The sequence below is a fragment of the Crinia signifera genome, chromosome 1 (genome assembly GCF_055691185.1).
Source record: "Crinia signifera chromosome 1, ASM5569118v1, whole genome shotgun sequence".
Taxonomy (NCBI): Eukaryota; Metazoa; Chordata; class Amphibia; order Anura; family Myobatrachidae; genus Crinia; species Crinia signifera.
Genome location: NC_139217.1, coordinates 73,545,614 through 73,564,909, shown reverse-complemented (window position 1 = coordinate 73,564,909; position 19,296 = coordinate 73,545,614). Strand labels below are relative to the sequence as shown.

Genomic DNA, 19,296 nt, shown 5'->3' with positions numbered 1-19,296 from the left:
TAATCATACAGCCAATCAGCTCCTGTCATTTTTTAAACCCAGGGCGAGATGTAATAGGATGTAAAAAAAAATTGCAGCAAATTGCATGTGGAAAAATCGCAAATGTAACAGGGTGCGATTTTTTTAGACAAATTCGGAATTCGCAAGCGATTAAGTGCGATTTTTAGTAAGGAAAAATTGCAATTTTTTTAGACATGAAAGTGTGCGGTATTAAGTAAAAAAAAAACGTCATGGGGTCCCCCCTCCTGAGCATAACCAGCCCCAGGCTCATTGAACCACTCCCGGTTTCAAAAACACAGGCGACAAAAATAACACAGACACCCAGAACAGTATAAGTTTATTAACACCGCTTTTACACCATGAGATCACATATAGCGGAAAACGGGGATGCCTGTGGCTTCACAGCCATCCCTGCCTCCGCTTTAAAACAGGCTGCTCACTCGGCGGCTGTCAGTGCCGAGTGAACAGCACTGACAGCGTAAAAAGGGTGTTAATAAATTTATACTGTTCTGGATGTGTGTGTTGTTATTTCCACATTCTTTTTACAGGTGAACTATGAGACCCAGGGGGCATATTAATCCCCTGCATGCTGGGTCTTGTAGTTCACCTGTATTAAGCAATGTGTTTGATTGTATTTTTGCACACATAAGCCCGGTGTCCACCGCCCTGGGATGCCGGGGACAGCCCCGGGCTTTAGCCCTGGAAGGGTGAAGCCTGGGGGGGACCCACTCCCCCAGGTACCCCGTCCAGGGCTGACGAGCCACAGTGCGCATGGTACGGTTGGGGACCTCACGTAAAAAGTGTTCCCCGGCTGTGGCATTACACCGCTGGCTGTTGGAGCCCGGTGCTGGTTACAAAATATGGGGGATCCCCAGTTTTTTTTTTGTCCGCCATATTTTTGGAACCAGGAATGGTCCAAGAGTCTGGGGCTGGTTTCAGAAATACAGGGGACCCCTACACATTTTGTCCCCTGTTTTTTTTAAATCAGGATCGGTTCAATGAGCCCGGGTCTGTTTATACTCAGGAGGGGAAACCCCATGCCGTTTTTATTTTGACTTTAACACATTTTTTTGGGACAGAACCATGCACAGATCTCACTGATCTGTGGATCGTTCTGTCAAACTCGCCATCGTGAACTTGGTATATTTGCTTTGCGATTTTTTTTTGGTGGCAAAAAGTGTGATTCTTACCGCAATTCGCATCCTATGACATGTGCAAATTTGGCTGTTTTTGATCAAAAATCGCATGTCTAAAAAAATCGCACCCTATTACATTTTGCTGCCAGTCTGCAACATGGCAGTTAGGAGCTGATTTGCTGGTTTTTATCACTATCCATTGTAGCACTTCTTGAAGCTTAATACATCTGGCCCATAGTGTGCTACCAAATTACATGGCTACATACAGGGAATACTTGTCCCTTAAAGTCTAAATTTCCTAACAAGTGGGACTCAGTAAATACAGTATAAGCACATCTAGTGAAAGACTCTATTTAGTGTCATTTGCTTTTAGGGGAAGGGAAGTGGGCAGGATCCCCATTGTTGGATAGAGGTTTCTTAGACACTTACAAGGACATGCGCTGGGTGGCTTGTGCGGTCCCAGGTGCAAAAATTTAATTTGCACCACCACAATCCAAGTTTACAAAATGCAGTAAGGCAGTGGGTGACAGGAAGAGGCAGAGTGTACCAGGGAAAAACAGTGGGTGGCAGGGACAGAAGTAGGCCAATAGTAGTCCTGTCTCTGGTGCCGCTAGCCGCCCAATGGTGTCATAATGCTCCATTGCTGCGCCCTAGGATGCAGGCCTGATCACCACTGCAGAAGATGCCTCCACATAATAGACGCCATCTGCATTAAATACATAGTTATCTCTTCTGTAACTGATGCTTCCTTCTGAAATACACTTCTCCTGCTGCAATTACGTTACATATATTCCTTGGGAGAAGCTGCGATAGCTACTCCAACCACATCTGAGGTAGTCCCATTATCCCTCCATTTCTACAAAGGAAGTGAAAGTTATGGGGAATTAGAGAGCAATTTCCTCTCAGCAAAATAGAAGCATTTCTGAAGGTAGTATCTGAAGTTAGAATAGCAGGGCTGTAACAGCTGGAGCAAGAGCAAAGGTGAAGGTGCCCACAGATGCATCGATCCCGGCGTGCGTTCTGTGCTTAACTAGCACGCATCGCATCGTATGCCTTGTGCATGCGATGTGCATGCGATGCTATGCGATAAAAAGCTAGTACAAAAAGTATGTGCAGCACATTCTTTTTGTACTGTGCGATGAGGTGCCGCGGGAGCGCGCACCCCATCGCATAGCATCGCACCGCCGGGATCGGTGCTTGTGTGGGCACCTTGAGGCTGATGTTGCAGATAGAAACAGTTTGGAAATGCTAAAGGAGATGGAGGAAATAGAAGAAAATGAAGGGTCAGTGACATAATTGACAGTGGTAAGAGCAACTTTTGTGAGAAGAAGTGGGTGATGGGAGGAGAGATTAAAGAATAGATTATGGTCTGACAGAGGGTGACTTAGTGAAGTCAGAGAAGATGCCACATGTGAGAATACATCCAGAGCGCATTGGCTGGAATAGGAGAAACTCCATTGAGTTAGGACAGAAGAGGAAGCAGTTTTCATGGAATTGCCAAATGGGATATTAAAATCAGTCAGGATAAGAGATGGAAAGTAATAGGGGAGAGAGCGGAGCAGCCAGGTGGCAAAGTCTTCTAAGAAGTGAGAGGTAGGGTGATGATAGTCTGTATGTAATACATAGATAACCAGGGTGGAAGAGGCCTCTTAAATTGAATTCAATGGCTGAGAAGAAAAGCTGGGACTCATGGTATAGCCTCTACATTTTCTTTCACAAATGCATCTCCTACTGGTTTCTATGGGAGGCTGCTGTGCTGCCTAGGGGGCTACTTATATTTGAAAGGGCAATAATGGCACATTTGTCTATTTAAACCTGGCCGGCAAAATCTCCCTGAATCGAGGATTGTGAAAATCCATTGCTTAGTAATTACACATCTTCATAACAGAAACCCTATTAAAGTTCACATATTCCGCAGCGCTTTACTGAGAATATATGAACAGTCGCATCGGTCCCTGCCCCAGTGGAGCTTACAGTCTATATTCCCTACCACATGTACACGCACACACAGACATTCTAGGGTTAATTTTGTTGGGAGCCAATGAACCTACTTACCAATCCAATATTTTTGGATTGTGAGAGGAAACCAGGGGGAACCCGGAGTAAACCCATGCAAGCACGGGGAGAATATACAAACTCTGCACAGTTAGGGCCATGGTGGGAATGGAACCCATGATGACCTCAGCGCTGTGAGCCAGTAATGCTGACAATTACACCTAGTACAACACATGCTACAACTGTATCCTGGCCAGATCAGCCATCTATTATAACCACAGGTGACATTATACATAGCAGTGACGTCAGATGCATGAAGAATTCATATTCCTGTAATAGCCGTTCTCCTGAACAGTGATGCAAAGCACACGAGTGGAAATAATGAAGAAAATCTATTTCCTAATACAAGACATCAGTGGTCCTTATACACATAATCCAGCATTACGGTATTCCGAATCTTGTAGTTCTACAAGAAGAGCAGGTTCCCTTAGTATCATTTGTCAGTGACAGGCAGATGGCAGCTCTGAGTTGCAATGTGTTTGTGCTGACAGTGTAGCCAATCAATATGTGTTTCACAATCCATCCTCCTGTAGGAAGGGTTCTGTGAGCTCCATGTGATAGGCTGCAGGCTGGGGGCTCCAGTCACTTCCTTATGATGTCACTGCTGTGTGTCTGCAGCACTCACACATGCTAGAGGGCACTCAGTGAGCCCAGGACGGGTACTGACTATTCCCACAGCCGTCATGCTGCAGCCAGTCAGAGCAGTGCTGCACAGGGGTGTAAGATGCTGCAGCCGGGGACTCTCTCTATCAGCACACAGCTATAACAGTGGGAGAAAGGTAATCTATTAGGTGCATTACTGTAACAGCGAATTGCTGGCAGTCACCCAGATTTCTTAGAAATGTAACATGTTTTGTACTACATTATGACAAGCTGAAGTTAGCTTCTTATTCAAGCTCCAGCTTCTTATTCAGAACATTCAGTTGCACAAGGGTTAACAAGTCGTGGGCAACAAATATGACACCTGAAATTAACAGAGGGATGTCCCTTGCATAGGACTAACATGTATTTTGCCTTGCCCAACACTGACTTGGGCATGAAATATGCTGGCAAATTGGGTACATACACCATATTATGATTTACTATTTTGAATAAGTAGCAGCAGTTTTGCAAGGGTTAACAAGTCTTGGGCAACAAATTTGACACCTGAAATCAACATGGAGAGGGGGTCAATCGACCACGCCATTAGTAATTTTTGGTGTCAATTTTTTTAACACCTCCAATCATCTGATTTCAGGTGTCAAAGGCAGGCGACACCTTCAGTTATCACCTGAAGGCAAAATACATGTGGGTCATATGCAATTCACATGCCTCTGTTGATTTCAAATTTGTTGCCTATGACTTGTTAACCCCTTACAAAACTGCAGCTACTTATTCAAAACAGTAAATCATAATATGGTGTACTGCATGTGCCCACTTTGCCAGCATAATAGGCAAAATACATGTTGGTCTTATGCAATTTACCCTCTTCTGTTAATTCTAGGTGTTTTCCCCAAGATTTGTTAACCCTTGCAAACTGAATTTTCTGAATGTAAGTGCTCCCTATCGTGTGTTTTTTTTTGTTTTTTTTTTTTAGTAAATTCGGGCAGATTGCATTTGCCTGCTTGTAATAAGAAATGCACATTGAATGACTTGTAGGAGAATTTTGCTAATTCTTCAATTACCCTATACATCCGGGTGATATTAAAATAATGTGCAAAAGGTGTGAAAACACCCCTAATGTTCGTAAAAGTAATTTTGATAATATGCCCATCAGTCATGCAGATGGGAGGTGCAAATAGTAGAATATTATGAAGGTCCCCAGCAGTAACAAATTGCTGTTTGCCGATTTAACAGTATGCGGATTTCTGCTCACACATGACCTGGCTGAGAGCTGAAATCCACCTCTGAGACGTTTATTATTTATTAATTTACAATTTCTTATATAGCGAAGCATATTCCACTGCGCTTTAAGATGGGAAACAATGGCATCCTTACCCTCTGCTTCAACACTAACATTAATTCCAAGCGATTTTTTCCCAGGGTGGACGGCTTTCCATAGCAGAACGCTATGGAAAGCCATCCACCCTATCGCTTATCTGCTGGTATTAGTCAGTGATGATGCAAGAGCACCCGGCCATACACACTGGGCAGTTTTCAGCTCAAAACAAAAAAAGTAAGCTGCTTTCAGCTCAAAATCTCTTATGCTGTGTACACACGGGTCTATATGATTGCTGGGGATATATTGCTAGCAATATATCCCCAGCAATCATATTGCTAGTGTCTCCTTTTCATCAGCGATGAAAAGGAGACACTGCTACGGGGCGGAGGCGGAGCGCAGCAGCAGGTGATGGGAGGAGGGAGCAGCGTCGCTGGGCATGGGAGAACAGCGCTGATTTCTCCGGCGCTGACCTCCTGCCCGGCGATCGCTGGGGGAAGCCGCTGGTCGCAAGAGCATGTTCCTGCGACCAGCGACCATGAAGGGCTGGCCGCGGGAGCGCGCTCCCAGCCATCTATCGCTGGCTGCACATGAAATCACTGGCAATATGGTCGCTGAGCGACCATTTTGCCAGCGATTTCATACATAATTGCACCCGTGTGTACGCACCTTTAGTGTGTATGGACCTAAACACAGTCTGATCTGTATTTTAGCAAAGAGTTACAGACCAAATTGTGCTAGAAGCACAGTGACATCCCATGCAGGAAAGGGGAACTTCATGAATTTTTGATAGGTGCACGGTGCTAGAATGAACACTAATTATACAGTTTAATATTCTTCAAAAAAAAAAAAAATTCTCCAGAATCAGACTTTTATCAAGTAAAAGTACAATTTCCACTTTGTGTTTTAGGGACTTGTCCTGGGTGTGTATGAGAAAAGTAAGGAGGATGACACCCTGGTTTTTACCAATGCAGGTGACACGTTTGATAATGTTGTTTCTGGGAAGTTGCGGGATCAGTTGACCAGGTAATTTCTACCTACCGTAATCTGTTCAGTCATATAGTATTTGTAGCTGCGTATCTCAAAGTTTAATATTTTTACTTTTATTTTATTTTTTCCTTCTTTCAGGTCCGGACCTTCGCTTAAAAAAGGCAAGACACGGACATTTTATGGTTTACATGAGGTATTTTGTGTTATTTTTACAGATAATTACATCATTACCCCTCTCTAATGATGCAGATTCTCAAATTATTATTGGAAATGTATTCGAGTACGCAAGTGACAATAATATATACAATATATCCTTAGGGGAGTGGTGATGTCATCCAGTGGCGTAGCTACAGGGGTCGCAGCGGTCGCACCTGCGACCGGGCCCCTGAGCCAGGGGGGCCCAACCCCCGCCACTGTTGGAGAGGTGCCCAGAGCCGGCCCTAGGCATAGGCATACTAGGCAATTGCCTAGGGCAGCAGCCTATGCCTAGGGGCAGCACTTCGGCAGCTTTGTATTCACCGGGAACTTTCCCGGGAGGCCGACGCCAGAGTGAGGCCGAATGATGCGGTGCGCAAGTGGCGGAACTACAGTGCCCGGCATGACTTTTTTTTTTACATGTGCGGGGGAAGGGGTGTACGCGGGCGGCAGGTGATATGCGGTGAGTGTACGGCACCTGGCAGGAACAGTGAACTGATGGCAGGAGGAGCGTGTGTTAGACATATGATAGTTCCGGCCCGGGACTGGTCTGTGGCAGCCTAGCAACAGACAGCCAATCTCAAGGCTGCCTGTTGCTGCTGCTGCTCTGCGACAGGAAGTGATTCTGCTCCGTGCCTAGGCTGATCACACAGGAGAAGCAGAGGCTGAGAGGAGCAACTTACTCGAGCACCAGACTCGAGGTAAGTAAATTTAAGGGGAGAGGGTCTGCTGAAAAACACCCTCAAATACAAGGGGGGCAGGGAGCCACACAACAGCAGAGTAATTTTTAAATAAAACAGGGGGGGGTCGTCCCTGCAGACCCAGCAAACACCCCCCTGCACCATGCAACTCATTGTTTTCACCTTTTCCTCATTTAAAATAAATTCTGCTAGCTTTGGAACAAGAAGGGGATGGGCCAGGGGTCAAGCAGCACAGCAGCATTATTTGCCCCCCTGCCACCAGCACCTGCGCCTATCCACCCCACTGCCAGCGGCTCCTTATGCAGGGAGACGGTGTCACCTCCAGCAGTGCTCCTCACTCCTCCTCCCCCGCCTAATCACCAGGAGCCCCATGGATCAGCAGCAGCGTAACCCCGGGCCAGCAGTAAGATACAGAATAATGGTCAGGGTTTTGGGTGTCCGTAGAAGTGGCTGTCTGGTATGTGCACTAGCGTGAGGGAGGGGTGGGATGAATGGGAACATATGCATGTATGTATGAGAGTGGCGGTGTTGTATGTAAGACAATGGTGTATGTATGTATGTATGTGAGTGGGGGTGTATGTATGCAGTGGCGTAGCTACAGGGGTCGCAGCGGTCGCACCTGCGACCAGGCCCCTGAGCCAGGGGGGCCCAACCCCCGCCACTGTTGGAGAGGTGCCCAGAGCCGACCCTAGGCATAGGCATACTAGGCAATTGCCTAGGGCAGCAGCCTATGCCTAGGGGCAGCACTTCGGCAGCTTTACCGGGTGTTCACTGTGGGCTAATGCGATGTTATGTGGCAGGGCGACAAGTGACGGTTCGGCACTTTGTTGTGTCCAATCCGCGGCACTGCTCCCGCCTGTGACAGGCAGCTCCCGGCGCAGGCTGCCCAATCACAGAGCTCAGAAGACAGCCGTCACTGAATCTACAGTGCCAGCGGCTGGGACGGGCGGCTGACTTCTGAGCTCTGTGATTGGGCAGCCTGCGCCGGGAGTGCAGGAAGAAGCCCAGCCTGCGCCGCAGCGCCAGGAAAGTGACCCTTCGGGAAGGAGAGAGTGACAGCCAGTTAGCTAACAACATCCTGCCCGGGTCCCCCAGATGCACTGGTAAGTCATTGTCAGTGACTACCTTCAAAAAGGGGGACCATGCAGCTGCCGTGTGAGGTCCTGCATACAAGCATAAAAGAGGTCACCACCCAGGTGTGGGATGTGAGAGGGGGGGGGGGTGTATTTGAAAAGAACAGGGGGGCTAGGGTGTATATGGGAGTAGTAAAGGATTGTAGGGTGTATGAAGGTGGAATAGGGTATTTTTGGTGGGGATAAAGGGTTATGGGATGTATTTTGGGTAACAGGGACTGAAGTGCAGGATGTGTGGGGGGTAGCGGTATATGGGTTTTATGTTGGGTCAGTAGGTGGTGTGTAATGGAGGAGAGGAACATGGAGCATACTGTATGTGGGATGAAGAGGGGGAATAGGGTATATGGGAGAAAAGGATTTTAGGGTATGTGGGTGGAATAGGGTGCGTGGTGGGTATAGAGGGTTATGTATTAAAATATAAACATTAATTTTGTTGTATGTAGGGGGGCCCCAAGCTGACCTTTCGCACCAGGGCCCATGAACCCTTAGCTACGCCCCTGATGTCATCCATGTAGTATATAGCTTTAGAATAGGTGTCACATGTCTCATTGTAAAAGTGTGATGTCATGTATAAATGCTAGGTCACGTATTGGATGATCTTATGAATGACAAAGTGATCAAGTTGTCCAGTGTGGACACACTATGGGGGAAATTTACTAAGATGGAAGATCTATTTCACATGGGATGTTGCTATGGGCAACCAGTCAGAATCTACTACTTATTTATTTAGCACCTTCTAGAAGAAAATAGATATCTGATTGGTTGCCTATAGCAACATCCCATGTGAAATAGAACTCCATCTTAGTAAATTTCCCTCTATGTCGCTGATGATGTGTGCTCCATCGAGCCTGCATGGTACTCAGTCACCACTAGCGAGGGTCATGTTGCCGAATGCAGCATAGCCCCGATATTCTTCAGTGATGTCATCGGGACCCTGCTGAACATGCAGATCATTAGCTACATGGCCAAAACTGATCTGCATGTTCACACGATGGTGGGGCGCTAGTGCGCATGTGCAAAGCCCCCAAACTAACGCCTTTGGTGAATTTTTCACTTGCTGGAGCATTTGCCAATTGAGTGACAGACAGGGGGCGGTCGTACGGGTCCACCCACCAATCCCCTGTCTGCTAGGGGCGAGTGGCTGATGTCACATGACAACAGCACCCGCCCCCAATTCGCCAAGAATCGTTCAGTTACATAAGTACGGTAAGTCCTGGCTTACTTCTCATAACGAGCAGAGGAAAAATCATTGGTTTCGATTCGTTGCTCACCATCCAATCGAATCTATTTTTTTATTTTTTTTGTCTATGCGAGTGGATGTGTAAGCAAACACACCCGCTCACAGCTTAGCTTGGGGGGAGTGTGTTTGGCGGGGTGGCGATCATCTGCCTAGCGAGCAGATCTGAATTACCCTAAAAGCATGCTGTGGGGCCGGAGCAGCTGTGAAGCCTGTATTTTCTTGTTTCACATGACAGGCATTTCCCAGCATTGTCGTGGTGGGGCTGGGTAAACAGGCAGCTGGTGTCAATCAGCAGGAGCTTTGGAATGAAAGCAAGGAGAATATCAGAGCTGCAGTGTCAGGTAATGTACAGTGTAACTTGTTATCCCAGGTGAGATGGTTCAAAACTGGGTACACGCCTGAGCAACCACCAGCCATTCCCACTTCTCTGACTATTGCCCCAGAGCCCAGAACTAGCAGGATTGAGCGTACACACTCTGCAATCCTGCTAATGACCGAACGATAGTTTACATCCTTTGCTCCTGTGAGCACTAGAACAGCCTTCGTGCCACTCCGTTCTAGGTGACATTAAATCAGTCTGACATATCATTTGTAGCCCAGTTTGCCGGACACACTGCACAATAGGCACCACATCGAATCTTTGATCTAACTACAATGATTTTGTTTGTTGCACAGCTGGCTGTAGGCAGATGCAGGATTCGGAGGTGGAACAGGTGGAAGTGGATCCTTGTGGAGATGCGCAGACGGCAGCAGAGGGCGCTGTTTTAGGGTTATTTGAATATGATGAGCTTAAGGAAAAAAAGAAGAAAAGAGTCTTAACAAAACTGTATGGAAGGTAATTGGAACCTGCCTCTCATTCATCACTCATTGCTTGTAATGCAGTCATCTTGCAATATATTCAGTGCACATAGCCTCATCAGATAGTATTGTCCTCTGGTGGAGCAGAGAAGCTACAGAGTCCTCAGGATACAAAACAGCTATTAGCTACCTGCTTAGCAATATTTTCCTCTGTATTATGAAAGGTTGACATGTAAAGTTAAGGGGGGGTGTTCCTCCTATGCACGGTAGACTTCCTGCCTGCTGAAGCACACTGATAGCTGATAGGAGCATCTCACAGCCTTAAGGCCCATACACGCTAGAAGATATTGGTCACAATAGGGCGTTCTGAGCCATATTGTGAACAACATCGCCTTGTGTACACTGTCCAATCGTTGTTAAGGACCTGCTCCCTAGCCCATACATGTTCGGTCAAGGCTGCCCCCCCCCCCGCTCCTGAGTGTGGTATTTAGTAGGACAGGGTGCATGAGCATTTAACTTTCTGTATTATTTGTATCGTCAATGTCTTGAACACCCTCAGGGGAAGATGTATCAAGCCTTGGAGACTGAGTGAGGAGGTCAGCCAAAGCGGCAATGCATGTCTTTCTCTTATTAGCTTGATACATTTCCCCCTTATCAAATAGTAATTGAAGCAGAAGTGCCACTTTGTGCACAAGTGTGATAATCCAAAATAGAAAGGGAAGTGACCGGCCAGTTGGATTTATATACATGGCTACCTTGTTTATAGAAAGTCTCAGATATAGTAACACTGCAATATTGTTTTATTTATTATTTTGTGGCCTTGATCTCTTTTTCCCCTATCATAGAACGTACTTTACTCATTGGCTGCAGTTTTGATGACTGTCGTGGTTTTTATCTTGCTGTAGGGAACTATCACCCTATTATTTAACACCTCATCAGCATACTGTACTGATAGTTACCGTTGCCAGCGCTGTTCCTGTGTTATATTGTAAAATAATGTGAAAACTGCAGTGTGTGGTACGTTTTGTGGCAACAACTCATATCTGAAATGATTATTTATTTCTATATCAGCCATGACAAAGAGGCCTGGGAAAGAGGAGTGTTGTACGCAGAGGGCCAGAACCTGGCTCGATACCTGATGGAATCCCCAGCAAACTATATAACGCCTACAAAGTTTGCTGAGATCCTGGAGCAGAAGTTGGGAACTCTGGGAAATGTGAAAGTGTTAACAAGGTAAAGCATCTGGCTCCTCCTATAGGAGTGACACACGGGAGGTACGATAGTCAGACCGGTCCAGCCTGCGTGGGGTCCCACTTTGTGAGTTGCTCAACACTGGTTGTCCCATAGGTGTACACCAACCAATGGGATCTACTGCTTGTATTTGGTACCTATTTTAGTGAAGGTTTATTTATTTTTTTGGGGGGTTATAGATATTCATTGTTAACACTAATGGGGGTATTCAATGTTGGGTCACGGCTGTCGAGCTGGCCCGACAGCCATGAACCCTGTCCCGTTCTCGGTATGCTCAATGAAAAGAGGGCATAGCTGCAGCCGGGACTGCTTGTGAAGTTGGGCTCATTCTGCCGAGATCCCCTGATTGGGGGAATGCTGTCGGGGAAGACGCATTGAATAGAGCCCCGCAGCATTTCCCCCTTCGGGACCCTAAAAAGTGCGATTTCGGGAAATGCGATAAAATCGCATCCTATAAATTGTCACCCTCTGTCTTTTTTTCCAAGATCAAAGCCCTGGATAGAAGAGCAAAAGATGGGAGCATTTTTAAGTGTGGCCAAAGGATCGGATGAACCCCCGGTCTTCTTGGAAATCCAATACACCGGCAGCAGTGACGCTAATGAGTCTCCCCTTGTGTTTGTTGGGAAAGGAGTCACTTTTGACAGGTAACAAAATGGTTTATAGTTTATTTATAATGGAACTACCGGTAGTTACCAGCTTGACAAAAAGTTGTATAAAATGACATTTTGCTCGAACAGAGCAAAACTCGAAATGCTCTCTCAGGCGCCATCTAGTGGCCACCGGTGTGCAAAACAAATCTCCTTTTCTACTACATTCCTAAATTGCGATTGAATTGGGATTTGTCAGGAAATGTTCTCCAAATGTTCAAATGTTCAGTTAGGGTGCGCTTACTCCCAGTATAGCTGCTTTTTCCTGTTCTTAGTTGACCGAAGGGGATCCTGGTGGGTGGTAGGGAGCTCAGCCCATGCACTTCGGGAGAAATGTACTAAAATGGGAGTTCTATTTCACATGGGATGTTGCTATGGGAAACCAATCAGATACTATCTTTGATCTTCTAGAAGGTAAATAGGAAGTAGATTCTGATTGGTTGCCCATAGCAACTTCCCATGGGAAATGGAACTCCCATCTTAGTAAATTTCCCCCTTCAACTTTTGACATGCTGGGCTTACAGAGATACTCTTCGAATACCGCTGTTCAAACACAACGCTTGTCCGATTTGGGCACGAGTTCACCCAATTCTGACTGGTGAAATCAGGCCAATTAGAAAGTATTTGACATCTGATCCGATGCGCGGACTGCAGAGTCATAGGTCGGACGGGCAGAACGTAAGATGAGTTGAAAACCGACTCCTCATCAACATACAATTTGCCTTGAAAGCGTGGTGAGCGGCGGCGGAATGCTTCCTCCCGACCTTTTCATACCGCCACTATCCACGCTGGTGAGCGCAGCGAGGGGACGCGGAATACATGTAAAGTAGGGAGATGCGATTCAATGAGATTCCCCTGGGGCCATAAGAGCAGTGAATAAATTAGTAAAAAAAAATCGCGTGACAGTAGAGGTCACGCTGCGCAGGCCACACGTCACCAGTGACCGCCCGCCTACCCGCCGGCCTGCCTCCGCCTGCCCGCCTCTTCTCCGCCGCCCGCCTGCCTCCGCCCACCTGCCTGCTGTCTTCGATGGAGGTGCACTTGCCGGGAGGCACCGTGCACCTCCAAACCCACTCCCGGCCGGCCGGCCGCCCGCCCGCTCCCTTATGTAAGTAAATGTGCGGGTCGGCCGGGGTGGGTCCAATGCTAATAATGGGCTTTTTGGTTTGGATGCAAATCCCGGGATCCCGGGATTGAGCATTTTTCAATCCCGGATCCCGGGATTGAAAAAATGCCCCGGGATTGGCATCCCTATACACAAGTACCGTTTTTTTTGTTGTAGTGACTCATGTGATATCCCAGATTAGCTGTTCATGCACAAACCACACTGTCTATCATTAACAATCACGGTCAGTCATTACTTTTTCAATTCTGGTGTTTGGTTTAAACAATCTTGACCATGTCTGTATTAAGTTATGGCCACATGATTGACTGATTTTGTTCTTTACATTCAAGAGCAGGTGTGCCTTTTAATAAAGGGGCCACTGAGTGTGACTTTAGTTGACTCTAAACCAGGGATAGCCAACTCCAGTCCTTGAGAGCTACCAACAGTGCATGTTTTCCAGGTCTCCTCACAGAATAACAAGTGAAGTATTTAGCTCCTGTGTATCTGTGAGGTGAGCTGGAAAACGTGAACTGTTGGTAGCTCTCGAGGACAGGAGTTGGCTACCCCTGCTCTAAACTATAGTGGACATGTTAGTATACAAGCATGATATTTCCTGAACATATAAAATGTTATCTAGGTCTACAACAGATGCTATATATTGAAGATATGTATGTGCTGTATATAATTCCTCTCCAAATGTATATTTGAATTGTTAGAATATACTGTATATATTTTTTTAAGTGGTGGGATTTCGCTGAAGCCATCCTCCGGAATGGATGAAATGAGGGCAGATATGGGCGGAGCTGCTACAATCTGTTCCGCCATCTTGACTGCCGCAACACTCAGATTACCCATTAATCTCATAGGTAAATACAGTCTGCAAATATACAAAAGCAGTTTCAACATGCAAAATATTAAAGATTTTAGAAATAGGGCTCTATAAGCCAGGTTTGTGTTTTTATATATATTTTTTTTTAATGTTACTAGTGATTTGTTTGTTTTTATTTCAGTATGTATAAAGAAAAATTAAGTAGTTTAAATGTGTTGTGTATTATGTAATGCAGTGGTTCTCAACCTCAGTCCTCAAGTACCCCCAACGGTGCGTGTTTTCCAGATCTCCTCACAGAATCACAAGTGAAATAATTAGTTTCGCCTGAGGATCTTTTAAAATGTGACTGAATAATGAGTGCACCTGCTGGGTAACCTAGAAAAAATGCACTGTTGGGGGTACTTGAGGACTGAGATTGAGAACCACTGATGTAACGTATGCTAATTAATAAAGGCTATTATTATTATTATTATTATTATTATTATTATTATTATTATTATTAATTAAACTAGGCCTATAGCAAACCACTAATATCCTGATATATTCTAATTTGTCACTGTAGTAATCCATTTAATAATGCACCTTTTGGTACTTGTTTCCTAGCACGGCGCCCCCGATTTCCATCGAAGTGCATCGCATGCAATAAAACGGCATGCGATGCAATTCGATTTTTAATTGTACAAGCACCCTGATGGGTGCTTACAATGTTAAATGCACCCCCATTGTCAACGCCACCCCCACTATCAACGCCAACCCGAAGCTTGGCAAGCACAGCAAACCCGCGAGGGGCGGCGGTATGCGTCCTCCAACCTTTTCATACCCCCACTATCCACGTCGGTGTGGAGTTGATTTTAGGTAGCGCGGCGAGCCACCGAGCCCGAAGCATGGCGAGCGCACGCGGATTACTTTACATGTATTCCGCATCCCCTCGCGGGGTTCGCCACACTATCTAAAATCAACTCCACGCCGACGTGGATAGTGGGGGGTATGAAAAGGTCGTATGACGCGTACTGCTGCCCCTCGCGGGCTCCCTGCGCTCGCCACGCTTTGGGTTGACGTTGATAGTGGGGGTGGCGTTGACAATGGGGGTGCATTTAACATTATAAGCACCCATCAGGGTGCTTGTACAATTAAAAATTGCATTGCATGCAATTTGCTGGCATGCGATGCTATGCAATATTGAATTGTACATTCCAGGTCATTTTCCCGAAAATCCCATCGCATATGGTATGCGATGGGCGCCGTGCTAGGAAACAAGTACCCACCTTTTTAAAAGCTATAAATACAAAGGGTATCCATGCAATAGTCAGACTTAATATTACCTTGATACCCTTATACTCGGATAACAGTAATGCTAGAATGAATCTCCTCCTTTAAGGTCTAGCCCCGCTGTGTGAGAACATGCCGAATGGAAGAGCTAACAAGCCCGGGGACGTTGTAAGGGCGAGGAACGGGAAGACCATTCAGGTAACTGACTTATTATGCATGCATTGTTCTTTATAACTCTGTGTTGGGTATCTTCAGTGATAAATCACCATAAACAATATACCTTCTAGAATGGAGTTGCGCCAGTGGCAAGATTTTGGCGATCTAGCCACAAGGTTAAAGCAGCCAAACTCTGCTGCCAGCATTTTGCGGTTGATTACATTTAGGCTATACACTTTGCACAGGATTAGTGTTTATTTTTCAACCTACTAAGATCCATTGTCCTATTAATATGACCTATATTCAGGGCTATTTTTCAGTAGGCTCCAGCAGGAACTGAGGCCCTTATTCTAGTTCACTCTTTCTGCCAAAATGTTTCTTAGATGGACAAAACCATGTGCACTGCAGGTGAGGCAGGTGTAAAACCCCACCCAAATCTAATTATCTCTGCACAAGTAACACCTGCCTCACCTGCAGTGCACATGGTTTTGTCCATCTAAGAAATATTTTGTCAGAAAGAGTTAACTAGAATAAGGGCATCAGTTCCTGCTGGAGCCTTTTGAAAAATAGCCCTGCCTATATTTGTACATACCTTAAATTGTCTGATTGTGTGCTCTTTGTATAAAATGTCAATGATAATCATTTTACATGTGTACCTAATCTATTCTCAACACACCCTATACAAAAATATTGATGTGCACTTGTTTATATCCCGCATGCAAGCAAATTACATCACGTGCTATCCAAAGGGCAGGCATGGTCAAACTATGGCCCTCCAGCTGTTGTGAAACTACATGTTCCATCATGCCTTGCCACATTTTTGCTATTAGGGAATGCTAAAACTATGGCAAGGCATGTTGGGATGCAGTGGCGTAACAATAGCCCCGCTGTGTAAATGTTGGCGCCGGGAGGCTGCGGGGCTAGTAACGCCGCCGCCACAGACCCGCAGATTTACTTGTATTCGCTGTGGTCCCGGCGCCCCTCTGGCTTCGTTCTGATGCTATGGAGACAGACCATCATAAAATGTCCGCCCCAAATAGTAGACTGTTCCCTGAAACTGGGTGCTGTATGGGGGCGGACATTTTGTGATAGTCCATTTTTCATAGCAGAAGCCAGGAGGGGAGCCAGGACTGCACTGCTGCTGACCAGATCTGTGGGTCCCTGCTGCTGGGTGGAGAGGTAAGGCACGGGGGGGGGGGGGGGGTATTTGGGCGGCCGGGAGGGCGCTGCCAAATTATCGGCAAGGGGTCGCATAAATTATAGTAGTTACACCACTTCTGGGATGTGTAGTTTCACAACAGCTGGAGGGCCATAGTTTGGCCATGCCTGCCCTAGGCCATGAATAGGGACAATTAAAACATAAAGTAATCTTAGATGTGACCACATTGGGGCATGATGGCAAAAATGAAACTGACCTATATGTGTGCAGTGTAACAGAGTCCTGTTACACTGCACACATATAGGTCAGTTTTATTTTTGCCATCATGCCCCAATTCAGGGCCTGTTTGCAATGTTTGTGTTACACTGTGCAATTATCATCCGGATCAGCCAGTTATTGGCTGATCACATCAGTAAGCGCACAGCGTATGGTTGCAACCAATCTTTAGACCTGGAAATGCTAGCATGGCCGACAGATGTGAGATATTGTGCTAACTACCCAATACTTACCAACAGTGGACATACATAAATCTGACCGTACATAAATGCCAATACTCTGCATCAGACAGACAGACCAATTATCTGACCGTGTATGGTTAGAATATTGTGTGTTTCCAGCAGGTCAGATAAGTGGGCTGCCTGTCTGATGAGGTTTATCTGACAGTGCTTGGCCACACACTAGTGGGCATCCCACTGTTTGAGAGACAGTCTCCCTCCTCTGTTTAGTTTTTACTTTGTTCTTGGCAGGTAGATAACACTGATGCTGAAGGAAGACTGCTATTGGCTGATGCGCTTTGCTATGCGCACAGTTTCAACGGAAGAGCTATAATCAATGCAGCAACACTAACCGGTAAGTAGCTGATGTGTGGATGCACTGACGGTCAACATGATTGTAAGGTTGACACAAGCATTAGGTCGGCAGTGTCTAGGCCAGCATGGGTTTCTTCAGTGGTTGACCCAATGTATGTTGACCCTTTGTGTCGACTTAACGGCTGTATACCCTTTGCTAGAGAGGGTACCTGATCTGATGGTACATTGGCTATTAGGTTGTGTTTTATTCACATATTTAGACCTTGCATGGACATTTCTGACCAAATTGAGGGACAAGCTGTGTGTGTGTGTGTGTGTGTGTGTGTGTGTGTAAGCTACTGTATACAGTATAACTAGTATTCGCGTTCCTTTGCTAGTTATCATTAGAGAATAGTGTGTGTCCTATTTATATATATATATTTACGTGTGGTGCTCACTGAGAAATACTGTTGTGCAGGTGCAATGGATGTAGCCCTGGGGTCTGCAGCCTGCGGGGTGTTCACCAACTCTACCTGGCTCTGGAATCATCTTCATGAGGTTCAAAAAGTCTTTTTTTTTTTTTCCTTGCACACTGTAGTCATGTTGTTGTGTTACACAGTACTTCATGTTCATTCCTCCCTGCCTGTATTTGTGTCCCTACCAGGCCAGCATCGTGACTGGGGACCGTGTCTGGAGAATGCCTCTTTTTGCGCACTACAGTAAGCAAGTGACGGAGTCGGCCCTCGCAGACCTTAATAATGTGGGAAAATATAGCAGGTAATGACTGGTTTCCTATTACTTAGCCAGTTCTTCCTGTAGCTAGGAGCTCAGAATTCACACTTGCGCGGACATACTGTGTATTGTAAATGTAACAGTGGTTTGTGTTCTGCAGGTCTGGTGGTGCGTGCACAGCTGCCGCCTTCCTGAAGGAGTTTGTCACTATGCCGCACTGGGCGCACTTGGACATAGCTGGGGTTATGTCAAACAAGGATGAGGTTCCTTACCTGCGTAAAGGCATGTCCGGGCGACCCACAAGGACTTTGATAGAGTTTGCAGACCGTCTAAGTAAAGACAAGAAACCCTCCTAACTGTGTTATTGATCTTTAGTTACAGGACCTGCCTTAAAGTGTTTTTGCTGTAATGAAGTAAATTTATACAAAGAAACAACATTTACTTTATTGGCAACATTATTTTTTTACTAATAGGAATGCTAGAATTAATCCTCATATCTATAGCATATCATTGCCTTCCATCAGTAAATGCTCCGACTTTCATATTAATACATAGCATTTTAATATGTGTAACAATGGAATGGCAACATCCACTGTCAAATAAAAGCGCACAAGACGTCTGTAAATTGTAACTGTGTCTGTTTCATGAACTCGGTACTGTATAAAACAAAAGCTACTTATACACCAAACTTGTCATCTTCTCCAAAAAATTTTGGGGGGGGGAGTGTGGCCTAATTCCGGGGGCGAGCCCACGCCATTTTGCCGCTATGGGGGCATGACCCAGAGGCTCTGTGAGCCTCTAGCCATGCCCCCAGCCCCCTGTGCATGCGCACAGCGTTTATTCCCCGCTGCTTAGCAGCTGACAGGGGGGACTCCCAACAGCCCCCCCTCACCGTGGGACACTGCCGGCCGCGGGAGGGACAGCGGGACAGGCCCTGATCATCAGGACTGTCCCACTGTTGGGAGGTATGTATATATATATGTAGGAAATAGATGAATTTGTGGAATGAATGGTGACAGACTTGTTCTACGGCGAGTATAAAGATATACCGGCTGTATTATCATTTGATTTAGACTATTCCTAAATACTGTACTCTGGACAATATGTGTGGGTTTTTTTTTGTTTTTTTGTGACATTCGCAAATCTCTATACCTTGTAGTTTAGTTTATACATTGGTTTAATTCCTCACCTCAC

At 45.9% G+C, this 19,296-nt stretch overlaps 1 protein-coding gene across 1 annotated transcript; it reads left to right on the top strand.

Moving 5' to 3' along the window:
- Window positions 1-3,761: 3,761 nt before the first annotated feature.
- On the top strand, window positions 3,762-18,733 carry LAP3 (leucine aminopeptidase 3). The gene is made up of 13 exons (XM_083163001.1): window positions 3,762-3,970; window positions 6,020-6,135; window positions 6,238-6,292; window positions 9,604-9,709; window positions 10,044-10,203; window positions 11,238-11,399; window positions 11,903-12,061; window positions 13,911-14,035; window positions 15,377-15,465; window positions 17,329-17,431; window positions 17,849-17,928; window positions 18,035-18,147; window positions 18,263-18,733. The coding sequence occupies exons 1-13, from the start codon at window positions 3,875-3,877 to the stop codon at window positions 18,456-18,458; spliced, it is 1,560 nt and encodes a 519-aa protein (XP_083019127.1). The 5' UTR covers window positions 3,762-3,874; the 3' UTR covers window positions 18,459-18,733.
- Window positions 18,734-19,296: the final 563 nt, after the last annotated feature.

Excerpts from the sequence above, each read along its gene's own strand:
- LAP3 (XM_083163001.1), top strand. The coding sequence starts at position 3,875 with ATGCTGCAGCCAGTCAGAGCAGTGCTGCACAGGGGTGTAAGATGCTGC. Across the intron at positions 6,136-6,237 it reads TTGCGGGATCAGTTGACCAG|GTCCGGACCTTCGCTTAAAA; the intron begins GTAATTTCTACC and ends TCCTTCTTTCAG. Across the intron at positions 17,929-18,034 it reads TCTGGAATCATCTTCATGAG|GCCAGCATCGTGACTGGGGA; the intron begins GTTCAAAAAGTC and ends TGTCCCTACCAG.